The following is a 21,009-nucleotide window of genomic DNA, read 5'->3' as shown; positions in this document are numbered from 1 at the left end:
CAGTTCAGCCATCCACCTACCACCAATATATCCCACTAAACCATGTCCCTTAGCTCAACATGTAAATGTTTACTGAACACCTCCAGGGACTGTGACTCCACACCACCTCCCTGGGCAGCCCATTCTAGAGCCTCCCCACTCGCTCAGAGAAGAAGTATCCAACCTGAATCTCCCCTGATGCAACTTGAGACCTTTCCCTCTAGTCCTATTGCTAGTTACATAGGAGAAAAGGCCAACACTCAGCTTGCCACAACTCAGGAAGTTCCATAAACCATAAGGTCTCCCCTGGGCGTCCTTTTAAGTCTGAACAATCCCAGTTCCCTCAGCCGCCCCTCATAAGCCCTGTGCTCTGGACCCCTCACAGCTTTGTTGCTGGTCTCTGGACACACTTCAGGGCCTCCATGTCTTTCTTGCAGGGAGGGGCCCAAAACTGAGCACAGTACTAGAGGTGCAGCCTCAACAGGGCTGAATACACAGACCATCACTTCCCTGCTCCTGCTGGCCACACTGTTTCTGATAGAAGCCAGGATGCCATTGGCCTTCTTGTCCACCTGGGCTCACTGCTGGCTCATGTTCAGCCGAATCACAGAATCGCCAGGGTTGGAAGGGACCTCAAGGATCACAAATCTCCAACCCCCCTGCCACATGCAGGGCCACCAATCATCCCACCTAATGCTAGACCGGGCTGCCCAGGGCCCCATCCAATCTGGCCTTGAACACCTCCAGGGATGAGGCATCCACAACCTCTCTGGGCAGCCTATTCCAGCACCTCACCACTCTCTCTGTAAAGAATTTCCCCCTGACGTCCAACCTGAATCTCCCTTCCCTCAGCTTAAAACCATTTCCCCTTGTCCTGCTGTCACTCACCCTTTCAAAGAGTTGATTTCCCTCCTGTTTGTAGGCTCCCTTTAGGTACTGAAAGGCTGCAATGAGGTCACCCCGCAGCCTTCTTTTCTCCAGGCTGAACAAGCCCAGCTCCTTCAGCCTGTCCTCATAGGGGAGGTGCTCCAGTCCCCTGATCATCGTTGTGGCCCTCCTCTGGACCCTCTCCAACAACTCCCTGTCTTTCTTGTACTGGGGACTCCAGACTTGGACACAGTACTCCAGATGGGGCCTCACAAGAGCGGAGTGAACCGAGTAAGCCGAGCATTGACTAATACCCCCAGGTCCATTTCCTCTGCACAGTCTTCCAGCCACTCTGCCCCAAGCCTGTAGTGTTGCCTGGAGTTGCTGTGGCACTTGGTCTTGTTGAACCTCATCCCATTGGCTTCAGCCCAGCGATGCAGTCTGTCTAGATCCCTCTGTAGGGCCTTTCTATCCCCAGGCAGATTTGCACTTCCTGCCAACTTGGTGCCATCTGCAAACTTACTGAGGGTACACTCTATGCCCTCATCCAGGGCATTGAGTCATCCATAATGATATTGAACAGGACAGGCCTCAGTACCAACTCCCTGGGCAACACCACTCATGACAGGTCACCAGCTGGATTTAGCTCCATTCACCACCACTCTGGGCCTGGCCCTCCAGCCAGTTCTTTGCCTGGCAAAGAGTGTACTTGTCCAAGCCATGGGCTGCCAGCTTCTGCAGAAGAATACCATGAGAGATGGTGTTGAAGGCTTTGCTGAAGCCTATGTAGACTACATCAGCAGCCTTTTCCTCATTCACATTAGATAGAAAAATTGTTGTAATCTAAAATCAAGTAACTCAGTGTACGTGGTTCTGTTTGGGGTGTGCTCTGGAATGTGAACTGGTGTTGACACATCTATCTTCTCTGAAAGCAAGAACTGTGTTTTCTACAGACTTAATGGAGGTATTTTATGGGTAAGCCACCAGCCTAAGGATTTGAGCTGCTGTCAGTGAGTGATAAGGCACTCTCTCTGGCATGGGATCAGCATAAGGAATACAAGTTGAGCAGTCTCCTAAAAACAAAAGAGAAAAGTGCAGTAAAGTAGAAAATTCAGTAGTCTGGTAAATGCGACTGGGAAGTTTCCTGTGGCTCTTAGCAGTGAGTTACTCTGCTGCAGAGCAAGCAAAGGATGATAGCCATTTGAGAAGTGTAGGACAATGCAAATTGGACATAAGGTAGATTTAGAGCTTAACAGTGAATGTTTTTGTAAAGGAAAGAACCATTTTTTCACCACTGGTAGCAAAGAAAAATAAGATCAAAGCTGTTTTGATGAAGAGCTGCAGTGCCAGAAGTTGAAATTTGAAGAAGTCAGGAGTTAACTTGCAGGTACTTTGTAAATGTCACTGTGTACCAATCTGTGTTTTTAGGTAACCGTGTCCTGAACACTGAGGCTAGGGTAATGCTGAGATGTACATTACTGCACTGTGTCAGGAGCAGAGGAGTTCTTTTATGCACTTGTGCGGTGTTGCTGGTAGATAAAGCAATATGCTCAGTTAAATTTGGGAGCTTACAGAGAGCACCATTCTGAGCATTCCCAGCTTGTGTGCATTTGGTGCATATTTTTATCAAAGGAAGATATCCTTGAAGTTGAGGAGGAGGAAAAAGAAAAACACTGAACCTTCTTTCATCTGATCTCTAAATACAGCTTTGATTGCACAGAAAAGGAAGGGAGCAGGAATGCTTTCTGCAGTGATCAAAGCTGCTTGGAATTGCCCCTAACTTTCATAGTGTCATTCCCAGATATCTGTCTTTGCTGGAAAAATCTTTAGAAGCTGCATGGATGTTTGTTAAGCTGTTGAGTATCACAATAGCAGCCATAGGAGCCCAAATGATTTTTTGGTAGGGAGCATTCAAATACCAATCACTGCCACATCTTATTGACCAGGCTTGGCAGATCTCTTCTGACCCATTTCTTCCTTCTTGCTGTTGCTTAGCAACAGATGCAGCACATAATGTTAAAAAGGCAGGAAAATGGGCCTTCAACAGAAGTTGACGGTTTTCATAGGTTTTATTTCCTTGAGAGCAGGCATTTGTAGTGATTATGGTGAGTAATCACCCTTGTTGTGGTCTCATGCAAGCATTCAAATTGCTTTGTTGTATTGCATGTCCTGTATATGAGCAAAGCTCCTATTGTAAGGTCCTTCCACCCACTTCTGACATCCAGGAGCCTGTTTGCATCTGAAAAAGGCATATGAGCTCCTAAAAACAGGGGGCTGCAAATTCTGCCTGTGCATTAGACTGAAGCCTGCAGGTTCAACAAAGAGTAAGCTTATTTGTAATGGAAATGTCCTTACCGGTTTGCTCAAGGTGTAGAGAAAGTATCAATCTGAGCTGTGAATAGTAGGCATAAGCAATTCTAGTAGTTACATACCAACTTTGCAACTATTGTATCCCACCCTTTAGTCCCACACCAAGGCAGTGTTTGTATCTGATTATAATGTATTGTATGTTAGTGCATTACTGCTTTGTGACTATCTTAAAGTAATAGAACTACCTCCACTTCAGTTCTTTGTTGTTTTCTTATTACAAAATATTGTTAAAGGCATTTGTCATAGAGCTTGACCATGTTGTCCTAGACACTGCATTTCCGTAAGCAGAAATCTCCTTTAACACATAGAGCTGAACAGAAGATCATGTTTCGGGAAGGCAAATAGAAACCAAATAAGTGCTTATCAGTGTTTTTTGGACCGTGCTGGCTGACTTCACCAGCCTAGCTGTCTCCCAGCTTTTGTGAGCTTCATGGCAAAACCAACAGGAGTAAATTAATTCCCCAAATCAAGATGAAGAAGAGCAGAAGAGTCACAGTCACTTAGCAAACCTGAAGTTGGTGTTTGCACTCTCTGTGGGCAGGGCACTCTCCTTTAGTGTGAATGTGAAGTGCAGCACCTAATATGTCTCCAGAGCAGTTAAGAGTTCACCAAAATTGTACTGCGATTCCTGTCGGAGTCTACGCTCTGAAATGAAGTGGCTGTTTGTTTGTCTCCTGTTTATGTGCTGCTTTGTACTTAGGCTAGCAAGTCAAAAAGAACATAAAGCATGCACTGTAGAAATGTCAGCTGCGTAATGAGCTTTTCAATATCACATCTGTCTTGTTCTCAGTGAGTGCCATAATTCCTCCGACCGGATCAAGGTGCGAGTGTGGGATGAGGACGACGACATCAAGTCTCGAGTCAAGCAGAGGCTGAAGCGTGAATCAGATGATTTCCTGGGGCAGACAATCATTGAAGTCCGTACCCTGAGTGGAGAAATGGATGTGTGGTACAACCTTGGTGAGTGGGGCTTTGGGATTGAAAGCAGTCACCTGTTAGTTTGGGTACTATACGTGTAGTTTGCAAGAAAGGCCAAAAAAAATCAAAAAAAAAAACCAACCTAGATGGTTAGATGACTGTGAGGGACATTATGTTGCTGCAGGGAAGCTGCAAGGCTTTGATCCCAGTTGAAGTGAAGAACTGCAGAATAGCATGTGAGAATGGTGAAATGGTGATGGCTTTTCTCCTGTTAGCACTGAAAAGCAAAATGTATAAATGCTTGGGACAGGGCCAGACTCTTCCTGTCCTTGCTCTTTTTTGCACTAGCACAAGCACTCTGCCAGTCTCTAAGACATGCAAGTTCATGGTGCTGGGTTGGGATTCGTTGAAATCTTACCAATTGGACAAAATAAGGCGTAGTAGAAAGTAATGACTAGAACCAGACAGTGCTGAGTTGATGGGCATGGTAATAATCATAGGACTACCAGAATCTTCTTCATAAGACAACATCAGCAGTTTCCAGCAGCTTAGGACTGTAATCAAATCAGGAACAGATTCCGTATCAGTCAGCACTATCCTTGAAAGAGGGAGATCCCTTTTTCAGATCCCTATCCTTGGAAAAAGAGCATCATCTTCCTGACACGCTGATGTGATATTCTGTGCTCCCTTGCCTGCTCCAATATGAGTCTTAGTCTGGAGAAGTTTGCAGTACTTTCCTTGATGGTTCTAGTTCGGCTAACTGAATCTAAGCCCGGGGATGCTATAGCACAATTGCTGTCAGGAGGGCTGGCTTATATATAAAAGGACATTGTTATGACTAGATGTGTCATACTGAGAGTGCATTGTGGCATCTGTTTTGCTGGTATCTACTTAATTTTTACTGCTTTGAACTGAAAAAATCAGGAAATACTCTTCATGGCACTATTGATCACAGGGTAATCCTGAGTTTCCAGCAGTTTCTTTTCCAGCATCACCACCCCAAGGTGGCTGTGCTCTGAACATGAAAAATGCATATAATTGCTGATGGTTTTTCCTTCTAGAGAAAAGAACTGATAAGTCTGCAGTGTCTGGGGCTATCCGTCTGCAAATCAATGTGGAGATCAAAGGCGAGGAGAAGGTGGCTCCATATCACATTCAGTACACTTGCCTTCATGAGGTAAAGAGCAATTCAACTTAGTCGTTATGATGTTCTTCCTTTCTGAAGAAGAAGTAATTTTCTGACCTTTTATTTCCTTGGAATGTTCCTTCTTACTCTACATGAGCCTTTTTTCCCCTCCTGCGAGCCTGGAAAGACAGTGAGTCATCAGGTCTGCATTTGTCAGGAAGGCTTTAGGTTCTCCCCACGATGCCAAATGCTGTCTGGTTCACTCTGTCCCACTTGTCAGAGCTGTGCTTTTGTCAAGCATAGAATGGACACTGGTCCAACTTAGAGCTTCCATAAGTTTAACAGGAAGAAACTTCTGAATTTCTTTGAATGACGTGTTCAGCATGCATTACATCTGTATCTTTCCTTCCAGAAAGCCTACTAAAATGGCAGATTCCAGCCCAGATATGCTTCATGAATAAACTTTGCTCATTCCCTCTGAGGTCCCAGACATGCAGCATTTCCATGAAAATGGAAGATGCTGTGTTTTTTATTGCTACTTGTCTCAGTGTGGTGAGCAGAACTGCTTGTGTACTGTTGACAGCAAGGAGCAGTTATGTCATTGCAGTTTCAGTCTGAGCAGCTGGCCTGTGATGCATGATGAGCTATAATGTGAAAAGTAACATTTTCTACTGCTGCTTTATGATTAAATTCTAATCAGGATGCAGAGTTGGCTATGGCCGTTGAGCAGTGTTGGCACTGTCTGTATGAATTCTTCTGTGCTGCTGCAGTGGTGTGTAGCTGTGGCAGCTATTCAGGAATAGAAGATAAGCTGTGATGGTTGAGTACTGATCTGTCTCAACATGGTCCAAGATGGACAGGCAGTGCTACAGAAGTTGGGAGAAACTGAAAGATGGCTAATGAGAATCTCTGAGATTCACGGTGCCCAGCCTATCCATCAGGGAGAAGGCAAATGGAAGGATCACTCCCTAAGTGCCTCAATAAGGAAGGGCAGCCGTAGACCCTCCCACCTTGTATAGAAGAATATCATAACATCCAGTAAAGTTTAAGCAAATCTAGATTAGAGAGGAAGGGCAGACGACTTCAGTTACAGTTACAGTTACAACCTATTTGTGCAGACACTGGGCTAGAAGATCCCTGCCATGTCTTCTGGTCTTACCAGGAAAAAGTCTAAGCATTAAAAGTGCTAAATTAATTGAATACTGGTTTCTTTTGGTAGGCTGTGCTGTGTCCTTCAGTATGTAGTTTTTCTTGAGTTTTAATTCAGTGACTGCTTCTGTTTGGTAAACCATTTCATTTTTGGCTTTCTGAGCATGCGTGATCATTTACTTCCTGCTTGTTGTTTTTTTTTTTTTCTGCAAATATACCCTTTTTAAGTATAATCTTCTTTCATTTGTGCATCATAAAATAAATATGATTTACAGCTAGAATAATTTAATCAGGAAAAATAGTGTAAAGCAGAGTCCTCCATCTCCTAATTAGATCATTAGACTTTTGCATCCCTTACTATTGGGAGCCAGCTGTCTGATAAACTGATGAATCTGTAAGTGACATAAAGTTGAGGATTGACGAGAAATCCACTGAACTGAATTGCAATTTCTGCACAGCAGTGATAGCTGAAATATGTTCCTGTGTTAGAAAAAGTGAGAGGTTATGATGAATAATAATAGAAGTGTCTAGTTGTTAATGGTGTTTTTAAGGGTGTTTTTCAGAAAAAAATTGTTTGGACTGTTCTACTGTTTAATAATAATTACAAAGCTGATACAGGGCTATTATCTCATCTAGTTTAAAAAGCTTGTCCATGCTAAGTCATTTATTTGAGGACAGAAGTGTGTAGGTTTCAGGAAGCTAATTAGTCTGTGATTTCACTACACTGAAGCACTCCTCTGCATCATTCTCAGTGTTGAGTGGGTAAAGTTGTAGGTATATGTGTGGAAAACTTCAGCTCGGAGCATGCTGTATGAAAAGAAAGTCAAAGCTCAAAAATGCATAATAGATAGGGAAAGGAAAAAAGGAGGAGGGCAAAGAAATGTGTGTTAGTGCTTGCTTCTCAGCACTTCCAAGCTGGTCATCAAACTCACTTGGCAGCTTGCATATAATTTCACTCCTGTTATGTCTTTCAGAACCTCTTTCACCATCTCACAGACGTGCAAGGGAATGGGGTGGTGAAGATCCCTGATGCCAAAGGAGATGATGCTTGGAAGGTGTATTTTGATGAGACAGCTCAGGAGATCGTGGATGAATTTGCAATGCGCTACGGCATCGAATCGATATACCAGGCCATGACGTAAGATGCATTTGGTGTTGTCTTTAGTGCAGACATCCATGGTAACTAATTGATGTGACTGTGAAGATTCAGAAGATTAAATGTGTTGATAATAGAAGGCTCGGCATTAACAGTTACTCCTTATGGGGCATACTGTGAACAGGAAGACTGCATGTCTCTGAATCACTAATTTCCTCCAAGTCTAGAAATTAGTGTCTGGATAAAATGCTGGAATTAAGCCTCCACCCGAGCAATTTGTATGAGCACCTTTACCTTTAAAACTTATTCTAAAGAATTACACTGAAATTATGAGTGTAAAGGGCCATACTTCATTATTGTTATCTTAACCATTCCTGTTCTAAAACTCTAAAATCTCTATTTGAACACTCTACTATTAAAAAGATGTTATCCAAGGATGCCACTGAAGTTTTTTGGTAATGTGAAAAGGGAAGAGGTTTTATGAAAGTGTTTGTCCTATTGGTTTCTTATAGCAATTAATACAGATGAGGGAAGTCACTGATCTTCCAGATAGTGCTGATGGTGTCTGCAGGAAGTTTGAATAATGGAACATTGATTTGTTCTCTTTAGATCTAGGCTCATGCAGTTTTTGGTCTTCAAGAGCACTTTCCATGCCTATGTGTATTTGGGATTAGCCCTTCTGCTTAAAGTAATGCTATGCTTAGCTCATTTCTTATTTCAAACATAATATTAGATACAGCAAACTAATTTGAAAAAGTTCACTTCTGAAGCTTATCATTTTGGTTCTTTTGAGTCCTTGGATGAGTTATGCTATGTTCTTATGCAAGCATCTTTTAATGCCTCCTAATTTAAGCCAAAATGGAAAGCTATTGAGAGATACCTCTGGAGGTCTAGTCCAGGCTCATAAAAGGGCTAACCTGGAAGTTGAAAAAGGCAGATCAGAGCCTCTTTCAGTTCCTTGAAAATATCCAAGGGTGGAGAACCACCACCTCTCTGGGTTCCTGTCATTGGGCTGTATTACTTGAGGGAAGAAATTCCTGTTTATAATCCAAGCTGCAAAATCTTCCTTGGAATTTCCTATGCTGTAAGTGCTGTGTATTGCTGCTTCTTTAATTTGTCCCTCTTAAAGGATTTTGGCTGGGTCAGCTCTCTAGCTAATCCTCCCTTTTTTGTTAAGCAGTAATGACATTCATTTGAGACATTCATTAGCTCAGTACTTCTTACACCTCCTCTTTTTCAAGCTAGGCACACCCATTTTGCCTGTCTAAATCTATTGAGTGCATGAAAGACTGGCTGGTACATAGGTATTGTGTAATGAGCAAGTTCACATTCAGGAACCATTGTGCCCCATCCCTGGAGACTTTCAAAACAAGGCTGGATCAACTGGGCAACCTGATCTTGCAATGCATGTCCCTGTTCATTGCAGAAGAGCTGGACTAGATGGCCCGTAAAGGTCCCTTCTGACTAAGGATTCTATGATTCTATTCCACAATCATATTTGTCTGAAATACCAATTTGTGTGTTTTTATAGAATTCTCTCACTGGAGCTTTTTTCATTATAATTATTTGTAGGTTAATTAGCACCAAATCTGATTTCTGTGGTGAGTTCCTTGAGGGAAAACTGCATTTAAGAAAATAATTCCCAAATTTAGTTTGAGGTTTCTGTAAGGATTCCTGCTTGAAGAACCTGCAAATTCTCCTCTCTGTTGGAATGAACTTGACTTCCCACATCTTATAATATCAGACGTCCTGAGCTCCGATTATTTCCCCCTCTCATCTACGTCTAACAGATTTTCTTTGATTGTTTAATCATTTCACAAGCTTGAGTGCTTCTGGCTTAATTTGGAGATTTCCTGCAGGACAATTCCTTGCACACTAATGGGAGCAGTTAAATGAGAAAAAAGAAAAAGAAAAGACAGTCAACCAACAGATGAGCATGAAGGCTGGAAGGCTTAGCTCTAAGGAATAACTTATCAGTGCAGCACAGAAATAATAGTGTGTGGTTTTGCTGTGGTTAAATGCTTTGCAGTTGCTGCTGCCTTATGGCACCTCAGAACCTGTGGCAGCCTCAGGTAACTGTAAATTATATTGATCTCTCTGTGCCAGGCTTGGCTTTTGTACCCAGAGTATCACTAATGTCAAAAGCTAGTGACAATAAATTGTTGAGAAACTGTTTTGTGACATGAAAAGGGCTGTAGTGAAAGCATTTTTCTTTTTTTTTTCTCTCTTACTTATTGTATAGATGGCATGTTTTGTGAAAAACTTGAAGCAAAATGCTAGAGATTGAATGAAAAGGAGAAAACAGTTTGCCTATGTTCAAGGTGTTACCTACAGCAGTGTGGCTGTGGAAGGGATAGGAAACTTGGCTGAGAGTTGGGTTGTAGATACTATACTCAGCATCAGGTAGCATGACACAGAAGAGACCAGAATGACTTACTGTACTGTTCCTTTTGCAGGCATTTTGCTTGTCTTTCTTCCAAATACATGTGCCCAGGTGTACCAGCTGTGATGAGCACCTTACTTGCCAATATCAACGCTTACTATGCGCACACAACTGCCTCCACAAACGTGTCTGCTTCAGACCGCTTTGCAGCCTCCAATTTTGGGGTATGTTTGGTGATACAACTGGACTTCTCTAATTTGCCTGTGTTATTCTTTGCCTGTCAATAAATAACTTGTTCTGTTTAAGGAACTTTTTATCTGTAAGGAATTGGAAGTTGTAGAGTTCTTCTGGACTAGACAAAGCAGAGCATGGCTTATTGTCAGCATCACACGTTTCAGTTATTAATCAGTGCAATGCATTTTGATGTTTACTCTTCATGTTCAAATCACACTGGAGCACAGATGGTACGGACATGAGCAAATTGTATTAAATTCTGCGTGGTGATGCTGTTGATAAAATATATTGTGCAGTCTGATGGTTTCAGAAATTTGTTTTTAAAAACAGCAACTGCTCAAAGGCAAAAAACCCTAATGCACAAAACAATGCATCTGTAGTGTTTCCTCCCTCTCTCCCGAGCTAGTTCTCTGATATCATGCTTCTTACTGAGAACATCTATTGGACAGTGATGATATGTGGTGCTTGTTGGTGTTTTTTGCCCTATAGAAAGAACGATTTGTTAAGCTACTGGACCAGCTTCATAACTCACTTCGGATCGATCTCTCTATGTATAGGGTAAGTAAGAATAAACAGAATCTCTTCAGTTATGTTGATATGCAGTTGGGATTTTTCTTACATCTCTGAACTGTTGGTTAGTTGTATCTTATTGAACTGTCATGACAAGCTTGTTGCTCAAATACACAATTTTGTTTTCCTCTTGGACAGAATTTAAACTAAGTTCTTTCTTCAATTATACCTTCCTCAAGGCTTCTGAAATAATCTAAGGATTATGAGCTGTCCTTATCTCTGATACTCTTCCAGATACGTGAGCTGACTGGATTAATTTCTTTGAATTTTTCTTATCAGCTACTTCAAGTATCATCCACAAAGGGAAAACAAACTTGTTCTCACTCAGGAGACAGAAATCATTTAGAGGACCTGCAGCGTAGTTGTCATTTGTTTTAAGTCTGGCAGACTCTGCTCACTGTCCCTGATCTGGATGTATAAGTTGAGTTTTCAGATTGACATTTCCAGCCACCACTTCACCGCACTGGGGAAAGGATAGGTTTCAAGTGGTGGCATTGGTCTGTCAGGCTTCTCAACTCTACTCCACAGTCAACGTAATTTTACAACAAGTTTGTGATTTGAATTTTTTTTTTTAATTCCTTGCTAGGTAATTTTAAGTACTGACTGATTAATGGAAAAATTTGAATATGGTGGCAAAATGTGAGCTTTGATTTTTGTTTATTTATTTAAAAGTAGACTGAAAAGGGAAACATGGTGGACTAATACAAGAAGTGCATTAGTAAGATGAGCAAAAAGAAAAAGACATAAAGGGCAAGGCATGAAAGAACATAAAAGGAATTTGTGTAATGAGCTATTCTGAAATTACATTACTAGTAAGAAAAAATGCAAAGAGATCACTGATCCACTGAGAAGCAAAGGGAAAATTATTAGGGCATGGCAAGAGGAAGCTGTAGTGGTGATGCCTTTTCGTTTGCTTGGTCTTCGAAAAAACTGCTTTCAGGTGGTTCATGAACTAAACCTTGGATGAACAAGTAAGGACCAGGAAAAATTTGTTCACTTCAAATGATTTAGATGTTTCCTAATTGGCTGTGCATTTAAACAGCAATTGGCAGAAGCAATCTGAGCCCTCTTAGTCATTATTTTAAGACCCCTATTGGTCTGGAAGGTATTGCATAGAGCTACCAACTTTCAAGAGAAAGTACAGCAATTTACAGATTAAATTGGTCATATTAAGTCTTCCTCAGCATGTTGATTCAAGGTATTTGGAAACACTTAAACAATAAATAACCTATGAATTTCCACACTGGATTTGTCAAAAAGAAAGTGTTGAATCAGAGTATTTTCTTTCCAGAGTGGAGTGGTAGGCTTTGGATGTCATTCAACATTTTGTGTTTAAATCTTGATTTTGGAAATACCCTGAGTGCAAGAAAGAGATGATGTGTGGACAAATTAAATGTATGAGGAGAGTTGTCTAGTAATAAGCATCTGCAATAAACTCTAAGGAACATTAATTTTCTTGCACTGGTTTAATGAACTAAACCAATAATGTGTTACTGGGGCATATTTTGTGCAAGCCCTCAGGAAAAAAAAAGAAGAAAGAAAAGTTGGAATGTGTAAATATGAATGTACTATGTTAGTGAGGTTGCCTTTATTACTATAACATAACCAGTCACATCTCTCCAAGTATAAGAACATGGAGAGCATGTTAAGAACAGTGTTAAAGCTTGGGGAAGGAAAGAATGTAAATGTAGGAGAAAGCACAGTGCCTGAGGTCAGAAAAGGAGCAGTCTACTGGAAGAAACAAAGCTTGGTGCAAGCAGAGTGTGCATGGTGCATGTATGTATGTATGTCAATGCAGATATGGGTACACACACACACATACGTCTGGAAAGGACAGTGAGACCTCTAATATCAGCAGAACTTAAAGAGGTAAAAGGAGAAAGCAGTGGTTACAGACAGCAGAATGGTGGGGATAATATGTAAAATAAGCACTTCAGAGCAACACAAGCATACGTAGATGAGTGCTTGTCTTGGCAGATTGGATGTTATAGGCAACTAAGTGCTTATGATGTCTTCCTATGGTGAAAAACGTTCGCTTTCACTTTTCAGTTGAATTTATTTCCCTGGAGAGGTTGCAAATATACCACACCTCTTGGTGTTTCAGAAGAAAAGACAAACCAGATGATAAGTGCAGAAAGGGAAGGACCTCTGCAAGCAACCTCAGCAGTAGATCTGGGTCTGATGGAGGCAAGGCCATTGCTCACTGCTCCTTCTGCCACCAAGGAGATATCTCTCCTACTGCAGAGGGTTGTCAGTGTCCTGGCATCCACAGACTTCATAATCATATGAGAAGCAATTTAATTAAGCAAACATATGAGCTCTTGCAGCAAAAAGGCCATATTTACTGAACATTGTTTTGACTGGTAAAAGCTTCTCAAGCAGGAAATGTTTCCAAGACACTTTCCTTATTTAGAACATGCTTGAAGCTTTGCATGGATCAGACTGTGCTTTCCAACAGGATTTCCGTTTCTTGTCAACAGAATAACTTCCCAGCCAGCAGCCGAGAACGGCTGCAGGACCTGAAGTCTACAGTGGATTTGCTGACCAGCATTACATTTTTCAGGATGAAGGTAGTGTTATGTGTGGGGATGGAAATGGAACCTCTGCTGCAGGTCTTGTTTTCTAATTTTTAAACCATTTTTGACATGCTGTCAAAAAAATGCTTTAGACACTTAAGGGCCTTGGCCACTTAATGAACATGCACGGTACTTCATTCTGTTTTGCTTCACAAAGATGAAAGCTGTTTTTTCCCTGGAGTTCTTGAGTTGTAAATTTGGCACATATTAATTTTGAAAAAAGTTGGAGGATGGGAGAAGAGAGAAGAAGGAAACAGGGCAGAGTTGTTCATTGATTCTTTCAGGTCACAGACAGTGCAAGTCACTGCAAGCAGGTTTGCTGCTTCCTGGGTAGTTCCCAGACTGGTGACTTGTTCTTTCCCAGTTCTATTTATGAACAGTATCTTGACTCTTTTTGTTGTCTCTGTGCAGGTTCAAGAGCTTCAGAGTCCACCCCGAGCCAGCCAGGTAGTGAAGGACTGTGTAAAAGCTTGCCTCAACTCCACATATGAGTACATTTTCAACAACTGTCATGAACTGTACAGTCGCGAGTACCAGACAGATCCTGTGAGTAGCTAATAAGTAGGCAAAAATGCTTACCTAAGATAATCATGCAAATACTAATTTATATAAAAAGCCAACATAAAATTGTGACTTATCTTCTGAATGCACTGAACTCGTAATCAATTAATGAGCACTAACAAGTAAGTGGAACTTAAAATAAATTATTTTATACTAATTACACACAATTTGTTTTCCCAGTCTCAGCATCTTTATTTCTTGTTTTGAATGGAAGGTTTGATGCAACTTTGAGTGAGCAAACTGATCAAGGAGACTGTTTTTTGCGTAGAGTAACATCAAACAGTGAAGTTTTATACTGTTTTCTGTCACCTGATATTCTGCTCTGGCCTCAGGATATATTTGGAGACACAGTTTTCAAATTTGTAAGAACTGTGTTGGCCTTTCTGTGGTAATGAATATAGAATGTGTCAACATGAATATAGTCATCAACCCAGGTATTTAAAATGAAAGTATTTGGAACAAGCTTAGAGAAAATGATGACTCAGGAGGTCTTTGGGAGCCTGACTTGCTATATTGCCATGGTAAATGACAAAAGGGAGATTACCTAGAATTAAGGCCACTGGTAAGCAACATGGTTTGGCATGTTATTGTGTTTTCTATTAGGCTAAGCAAGTTGCCAGCAGACATAAATAACTTTAAACTCTTCAGAAAAAGGTGCTCATAAGTAGTTACTGTTTGGGGTTTGTAAGGAGAAAGGTGATCTGCATTTGTCAGCTTCTTCTTTACCCTTTAAATTGACATCAATTTTCCAATGACTTCCTTCACAGAACAAAAATCAGGATCTTCCTCCTGAGGAGCAGGGTCCCAGTATCAGGAACTTGGATTTCTGGCCCAAACTCATCACTTTGATAGTTTCCATCATAGAGGAGGACAAGAATTCTTATACCCCAGTACTGAATCAGTAAGAATCTTCCATGTCCTTTGTGGCTAATTCTTGTCTCTCTGTGTGCTCTGCTTTATGTTATACTGCTTTCTGTCTTTCTGTCATTGTGTATTTATAGAAGTACTTATCTTGTCTGTCTGTCTTTCTGTCTTATTTGTCTCTGTCTATATAAATAACTCTTTCTGATTGCGATGGAAGAGTTTCAAAAGGTTCAGTTACGATGGCGTTCGAACACAAACACCCTGATTATTACAATCCTGAACTCAGGGAGGCACCTGAAAATGGGGTGAGAGTTCTTTTGTTGTTGTTTTTTTATTCTCCCTAGATGCACATTAATGCTGACAACGGTGCCATGGTGATAGTACATTACTTTGTTATTTAGGAACATGGTGTTCTGTGCTGCACTAAGACATTGCATTGGGTGGGGTTGGCACACTGAAACTGTTTTGTTTATCTGTTGGATGCTTCTTCAACAATCCAACAGGACAGAAATGAAGGTTTCTGACAAAGTATTATGCACAGAAGGCTAGATACACCCTAGATATCCTCAGTTTAACATGGGAAGGATACCTAATTACTGTGCATACTAATCACATAGTGCATAGAGATCACATTCCCAGAATTACTGCAAATGTCTGTTCTGGGAGAGACATCCAGGGTTGGACTTCTTGACTTAAAACAAATCTGAACAGCAGTGTTATTTTCAGACTGTTTCATTTTTGTGATGCAGTTGAGTCCATGATCTCTAAAATCCACCTGGAGATTTATCTGGGTGAAGGAAAAGACTGGTGAGATTTTCAGCTTGTAGTTTAGTCCAGAGCTGAATATAGAAGAACTCTTTGTTTGAAGAAGTGTTAAAGCCTTTCCCAAATATCCCCTCAGGTTTCCTCAGGAGCTTGCTGTTGGTAAGATCAGTGCAGAGGTGATGTGGATTCTTTTTGCCCAGGATATGAAATATGCCATGGAAGGTAAGACAGTTTGGTGCCAGCTGACTTGCTACTGCGTTCCCGTTCCTTTTGGGGCAGAGATTTCTATTGTTTTGGTTTTGGACAACTGCTTTATGGCTGAGAATTGAAACTGTACACTGCATAAAAAACTGCATGGTCTCTATACCCATGGGTCAGGCTCTGTTGCAAGCTCTTTATTGTCATCTCAGCTGCTTTGAAATCAGAATTTCATTTTGACCTGAGGATATGATGGCTGTGATCAGCAGCTGGATATTTCTGCAGTGTACAATGACAGAAGGGCCTGAAGAAGTAGCTGGACAGTCTATCTGTGCTTCTGGTGAAAATGTGCTGCTAGAACAATTCCTCCTGAAGACAATCCTCATTTTGAACAAATCTCCATCACACGCACATTGAAAGAGGAATTTTACTGTTTCTGAACAAGTACAGAGCAAACAACAAACTCCCAGAAAGAAATTCTACCACTTGCAGTACTGTTCTAATGGCTTATTACAATTTCTGAACTTGGTTTTTGACCTCTTAATCAGTTCACAAAGTGCTAACTCTGGGCTTGAGTACAGCAGACTGCAGATCTGATATGCAGATATGAATAGTTCTCTTTCTTTTGTTGGGAGCTTTTGATATATGCCTTTTGATATATGCTTTTGATACCCCACAGTCCCTTCCTCTTGTGAGACTGTGTTGTTGTAAGAGCAGATATTAGAAAGAAGGGACCAAGACCTTCTGCATCAAGGAGTCTATTCTGTAATGTCTGTCACTGCTGGTACATGCATTAGAGATCAGGCAATTAAGATTATTTCATGTTCACTTTCTCTAGAAACTGTTTTTGAAACTCTTTAGGCTTCCTTTTCCATTTTGCTCTCATTTACCCCATAACACTCACCCTCAAGAATTCATAATATATTTTGCTTTTCTACACGTTGAAGGTGTCCTGTCTTCCTCCTTTACCGATAACAGTGAGAACTGTAATTTTCTGACTGCTTTTCCTAAGATGCCCTTTCCCTGTTGCATTCAAAATTGCAGCTGCAAAAGATTACTGATTGCACGTGTGGATCTGACTGAATTTTTTCCCTTTTGAATGGCTCTATTTGATTGCCAGCATCCAGGCTAATTCTAAAGAATGTTGGTTAGATTTGCTGTCTTCAACTCATCTCTGTCATTTTTCAGTTTGAGTCACTAATATCTCTACCAGTTTAACTACACCTAGTATTTTATAGTCCTGTATTTACCAGCTTGAGAAGTAATCCCTGGGTAGAGACGTGGTATGCTCTGAAAGCTGCATCAGATGTTTGACAAAAAGCTTATCAGTTTTCTGAGATAGGTGCAAATGAGCCCAGAGTGTAATACATGCTCCTAACTTTCTTCATGGTATTTTCCATTGTGTTCTGTTCCTAAGTTCTGGATAACATGAGCTCATTCACCTCACCAAGTGGTAAGTTCATGCTTCTTGGTAGAGTATTTAGTTCTGAGTAGGCAAAGACTTACAGCACTTTGGATTTTAGCTCTTTGGATGTAGTTGCTAACATTAGTGTTAGTGTCCTTTGGTTTTATGTCAGTGATTCACAGGTCAGCAAAGAAGACTCAGAGGACTGTATGGCTGCTGCTGCTGAAATGGAGGATATGTGCTGCCTAAGAGACTTTTCCCCATGGGTGACAGTTAAGCATTCCTCTCCCATCTGGAGCTTACCCCCTGTGCACTGAGCAGTCTGTGTGGGGTAGTGTACAAATGCTGTTGTACAGGAGAAGTGCATGGCACCACTCTGTGCTGTTAGTGGGCAGCATGCTGTAGAAAGGAGGAGGAAGTCCTGTAGTTAGATGGCAGGCCATAGCTGAGTTAGTGCTGGGTATTTTTTGTGGGTTTTTTTTTTTTGTTGTTTTTTTTTCCCTGTAGGTTTCTATCACTAAATCTGTAGCCTTGTGGGAAGGGCATCAGCTTTCAGCAAGCAGAGTGTGGGAGATTTCTATAATGCACTACTTAGGGGCTTCAGAAGCAGAAGTCTTGCTAATTTAGGGATACTGCAGCATGTCCCCTTCGGGTACCTTCTGAAGTCTATGATTGGTAATGTACAAAAGATTCAAGTCATAAGAGAAAAACACCTGTTTTCTATTTAAAAGATGTCCTGGAACCAATAGCACCAGTCACAGCAGCAGCATGTTAGAGTGCTGGAAGGCATTTGCACTGTAGTCCTACCTTTTGCCTTCATCTCTATCCTACTCAGATATTGAGACACAGGATCTACTAAGTCTGTTTTTAGTTTCCCCAAAACTAGTGACAGTTCAGGGCACTGTAAAGAGCAGACCTGGCCCTTCCATCCTCACTAATAAGGGCAGTACAGAAAGCACAAATTCCCCAAGTGAAGAGGGATTCTATTCTTCCTTTACTGGGAAGATATTAAATGACAGTAATGGAAAACTGATGTCATCCTTAACAATGTTTCATCTTATTTTGGGCACATCGGCATTAGAAGTGTTGTAAATCGGAAGCATCTCTGATACAAAGAGAGAATGAGTAGACTTGGCAGGCAGGATTGTAATAAATCATTCAGCCACAATCTCACTTGTAATGAGGGGAGGTGGTTCAAATGCACACACAGATGCTATCTGTCTAGTGTTAGCACTTCAACAGACTCGGGACCTATCAGAGTTTCTTTGCAGGAATTCATGATTTCATATTAGAAATTAACAGAAGGAAAACAGGTTGATGATTAAGAAAGGCATCCACAGAGGGAAGTCCTTTCTCTGCCTCAAAAATAGTACTGGGCATCATACTGGAGACTGCGCTGCAAAGAAGCTGTTCCCAATTAATACCTTGATAGCATGGCCTCAGTGACCTTAAAAGGTCTCCTCCGGAGGAAACTGCAGATGAAATCTGCCGAGGAAATGAGAGAGGTCTTTCTGTGGTCCGTTGAGGATAGAACATAGCAATAGCTGCAAAATATCTGTGCAGTGTTCTGCCGTTGCTGCTGCTAAGCTCTTTAAAAGCCAGCAGGTTATAGAGTAGAGAAGAAATGCTAGGAGTGATGACTCATGTGCTCTTCACTTTACTTCTAAAATGTGTTTCAATCCAAGGATCTGAAATATAGGTTTATTTGGGTAAAAGATGTAATTTTACAAAACATACCTCTGACTGATGTTTCCGTGTTGCCTTCAAGTGCTTAAATTTATCCCTTTGCAAAGAGAGTCGTGATCAAAACCATAGGCAGGATCCATTGATGAAGACAGATGATAGAAGCTGTTGGGAATGAGTGATTTTGAGGCTGTGTCTTTGTGCTCCTGTGCGTTTGAGTTGTTACAGCTCATTTTCATCTTTTCTGTCACAAGCCCCACCCTTCTTTCGCATACGTAAAGTTCTCTTTTATGGTGGTAAGACTTTTATTTTATTTTACCTTTCTGTATCTTTGTTCCCTGCTGCCAGCCCTCACCTTCAGTGCATAGATGGCTAAGTAGCAGTCCTTGGGTTTATGCTTCTGTGGTTGCTTTGCATCTTGCTTTTCTGCAGCTTAGCAGCATTTGGAATGCCCTACTTCAGAAAACATGCATATCAGGAAAAGGCTCGAATTAATTGCTTCTAGTGCACTTCTCAGTTTTGGCAAAACAGTCCTGATGTGTGTCCTTTTTACCTTCTTAGTCACCTACAACCTTTATGTTTCAACCCCAGTTGCTGCCATTGCGTACACACAGTTGCATACACGTGGTCATGCTTTGACAGCTAGCATCTTGGCTAGAAAAATTTCAGAAGAGTCATCTTGACTTGTTATGTGAGCGATGTGAAAAGCAGAGGGCTCAAAGTCTTCCTAAAAGCTTTTGACTAAATGCAGAGAGCGTGTCACAGTAAATCTGTGGTTTTGGCCTGATTGGATAAAGCTGTGTACCCACCCTTGCGCACCATGGTGGTGTGATTCATACTTCAACAACAAATGTTGCTGGCTTCTGTCTAAATAGCACTTAGGAAGGTGGTAGTTCCCTTGTGTGTGCATTGGGATTGACTTAGAGGAAGCCAAACCCTGTCACGAAGTGCAGCCAGCCTGAATCAGATCTTTCCTCTGCGGGAGCAGCTCTGTCTCCATGAGGGAACAGCACCTGCTCCTATCAAAGTTAATGAAGTTATAATTGTCCATTGATTTCTTCACCCTTGCGGGGAGTCAAGCGGGTACAGTTATTGCTCTGTTTGTTTCCTGTTACAGAACTACAGGTGAGCTTAGCATTTTCTTCTGCAGTTGCTCATGAGGGAAATAAGTGCTTCTGACACTGAGTGAAGGATGTTCTTCCTTAGTGCTCAAGAAAGATGTTAGATTTGTTGAGGAAAAACTTGCATACTTTCTTCAGATTCCATTAAAAGCAAATTCACTGTGGAGAGTAACAGATCACAGTATGTGTGAAGCAGTAGCACATCTGAAATCATTTGTCTATCAAACCATCTCCCCAGGGTTATGTATCTCAGGTACTGCACATTTTAATTTCTTTAAAACAAAGGCTGGGTTTCTTTTTTCTTTCTTTTTTTTTTTTTCCCCTTTCTTTTTTTCTTTTTTCAGATTGCATCTTTGTGGATCTACTGAAAGTGAATTAGAAGAATTAGAAGGAAATCTGCATTATGCTGTTAAAGGGGTTTGCAGGCAACTCACTGGAGTATTCCATTGCTCTGGGAGTCGACAAAGCTTGTAGAATAATTATGCATGAGAATTTCTTTGGTTTTTGTATTTTCAGTTGGATAATTCATAATTTATTTGGCCTTTCTTCTTGTGCGTGTTACAGAGGCTTCAAAAGAAATGTAGAAGATTTTTGAATGTTTTGGTGTAGTTGCACAAATTCACATTTTTTATGAAAATAGATGATGTTTAAGATGAGCTTGCTTCTCCAGTAACCGCTTAGGAAGCAGTACCGTGTTACATCATGAAGGCATAACTTCTGCTGATAACTGTCTTTAGCATGCATTGCTCACATGTGCATATTGCTTGTAGCAAAGTGCCAAATTTAAGCCATTTGAACTTAAGAGAGAGACCTGCACTTTTTAACAGTTAGATCCTGTTTACACATTATCAGCAGTGATGCCCTTCAAGAGTTATGTACCTACATAAAGATCTGCCAGGCTGCCTTTAGGTACATGGGGGATGGCTTGGGAGAAAGCATGGGGGTGCTTTTGGGAGAACTTAACAAGCAGGATAAAAATGGGACTCGTGGGCTGATCAGAGGTAGGAGTCAACAGCTGAAAGATGGTAGTGTAAATACAGGCTGTGAAGGTCCTTGAGGGCAAAGACATGGAGCTTGTGTTTCTTGAGAGAGAGAATGGTGAACAGTGGTCCAAGGAGATTATGTATGTGAAATGCAAGCCTGA

At 41.2% G+C, this 21,009-nt stretch overlaps 1 protein-coding gene across 4 annotated transcripts in view; it reads left to right on the top strand.

Annotated features, from left to right (window-relative positions):
- The window catches only part of UNC13B (unc-13 homolog B), a 191,954-nt gene that overhangs the window by 127,391 nt on the left and 43,554 nt on the right, over positions 1–21,009 (top strand). For all 4 annotated transcript variants that reach the window (XM_090132344.1, XM_090132343.1, XM_090132342.1 and 1 more), the window contains 9 exons: positions 4,007–4,176; positions 5,196–5,311; positions 7,384–7,547; positions 9,962–10,112; positions 10,612–10,680; positions 13,173–13,262; positions 13,680–13,814; positions 14,597–14,730; positions 15,595–15,680. In XM_090132344.1, coding sequence (XP_089988470.1) covers positions 4,007–4,176; positions 5,196–5,311; positions 7,384–7,547; positions 9,962–10,112; positions 10,612–10,680; positions 13,173–13,262; positions 13,680–13,814; positions 14,597–14,730; positions 15,595–15,680 — 1,115 coding nt within the window. The remainder of the gene's footprint in view (positions 1–4,006; positions 4,177–5,195; positions 5,312–7,383; positions 7,548–9,961; positions 10,113–10,611; positions 10,681–13,172; positions 13,263–13,679; positions 13,815–14,596; positions 14,731–15,594; positions 15,681–21,009) is intronic.

Source organism: Phasianus colchicus, chromosome Z (assembly GCF_987193195.1).
Source record: "Phasianus colchicus chromosome Z, bPhaCol1.hap1.1, whole genome shotgun sequence".
In the NCBI taxonomy this organism is placed as follows: Eukaryota; Metazoa; Chordata; class Aves; order Galliformes; family Phasianidae; genus Phasianus; species Phasianus colchicus.
The sequence above is the reverse complement of the archived record's forward strand: the minus strand, read 5'-3'. Positions and strand labels throughout refer to the sequence as shown.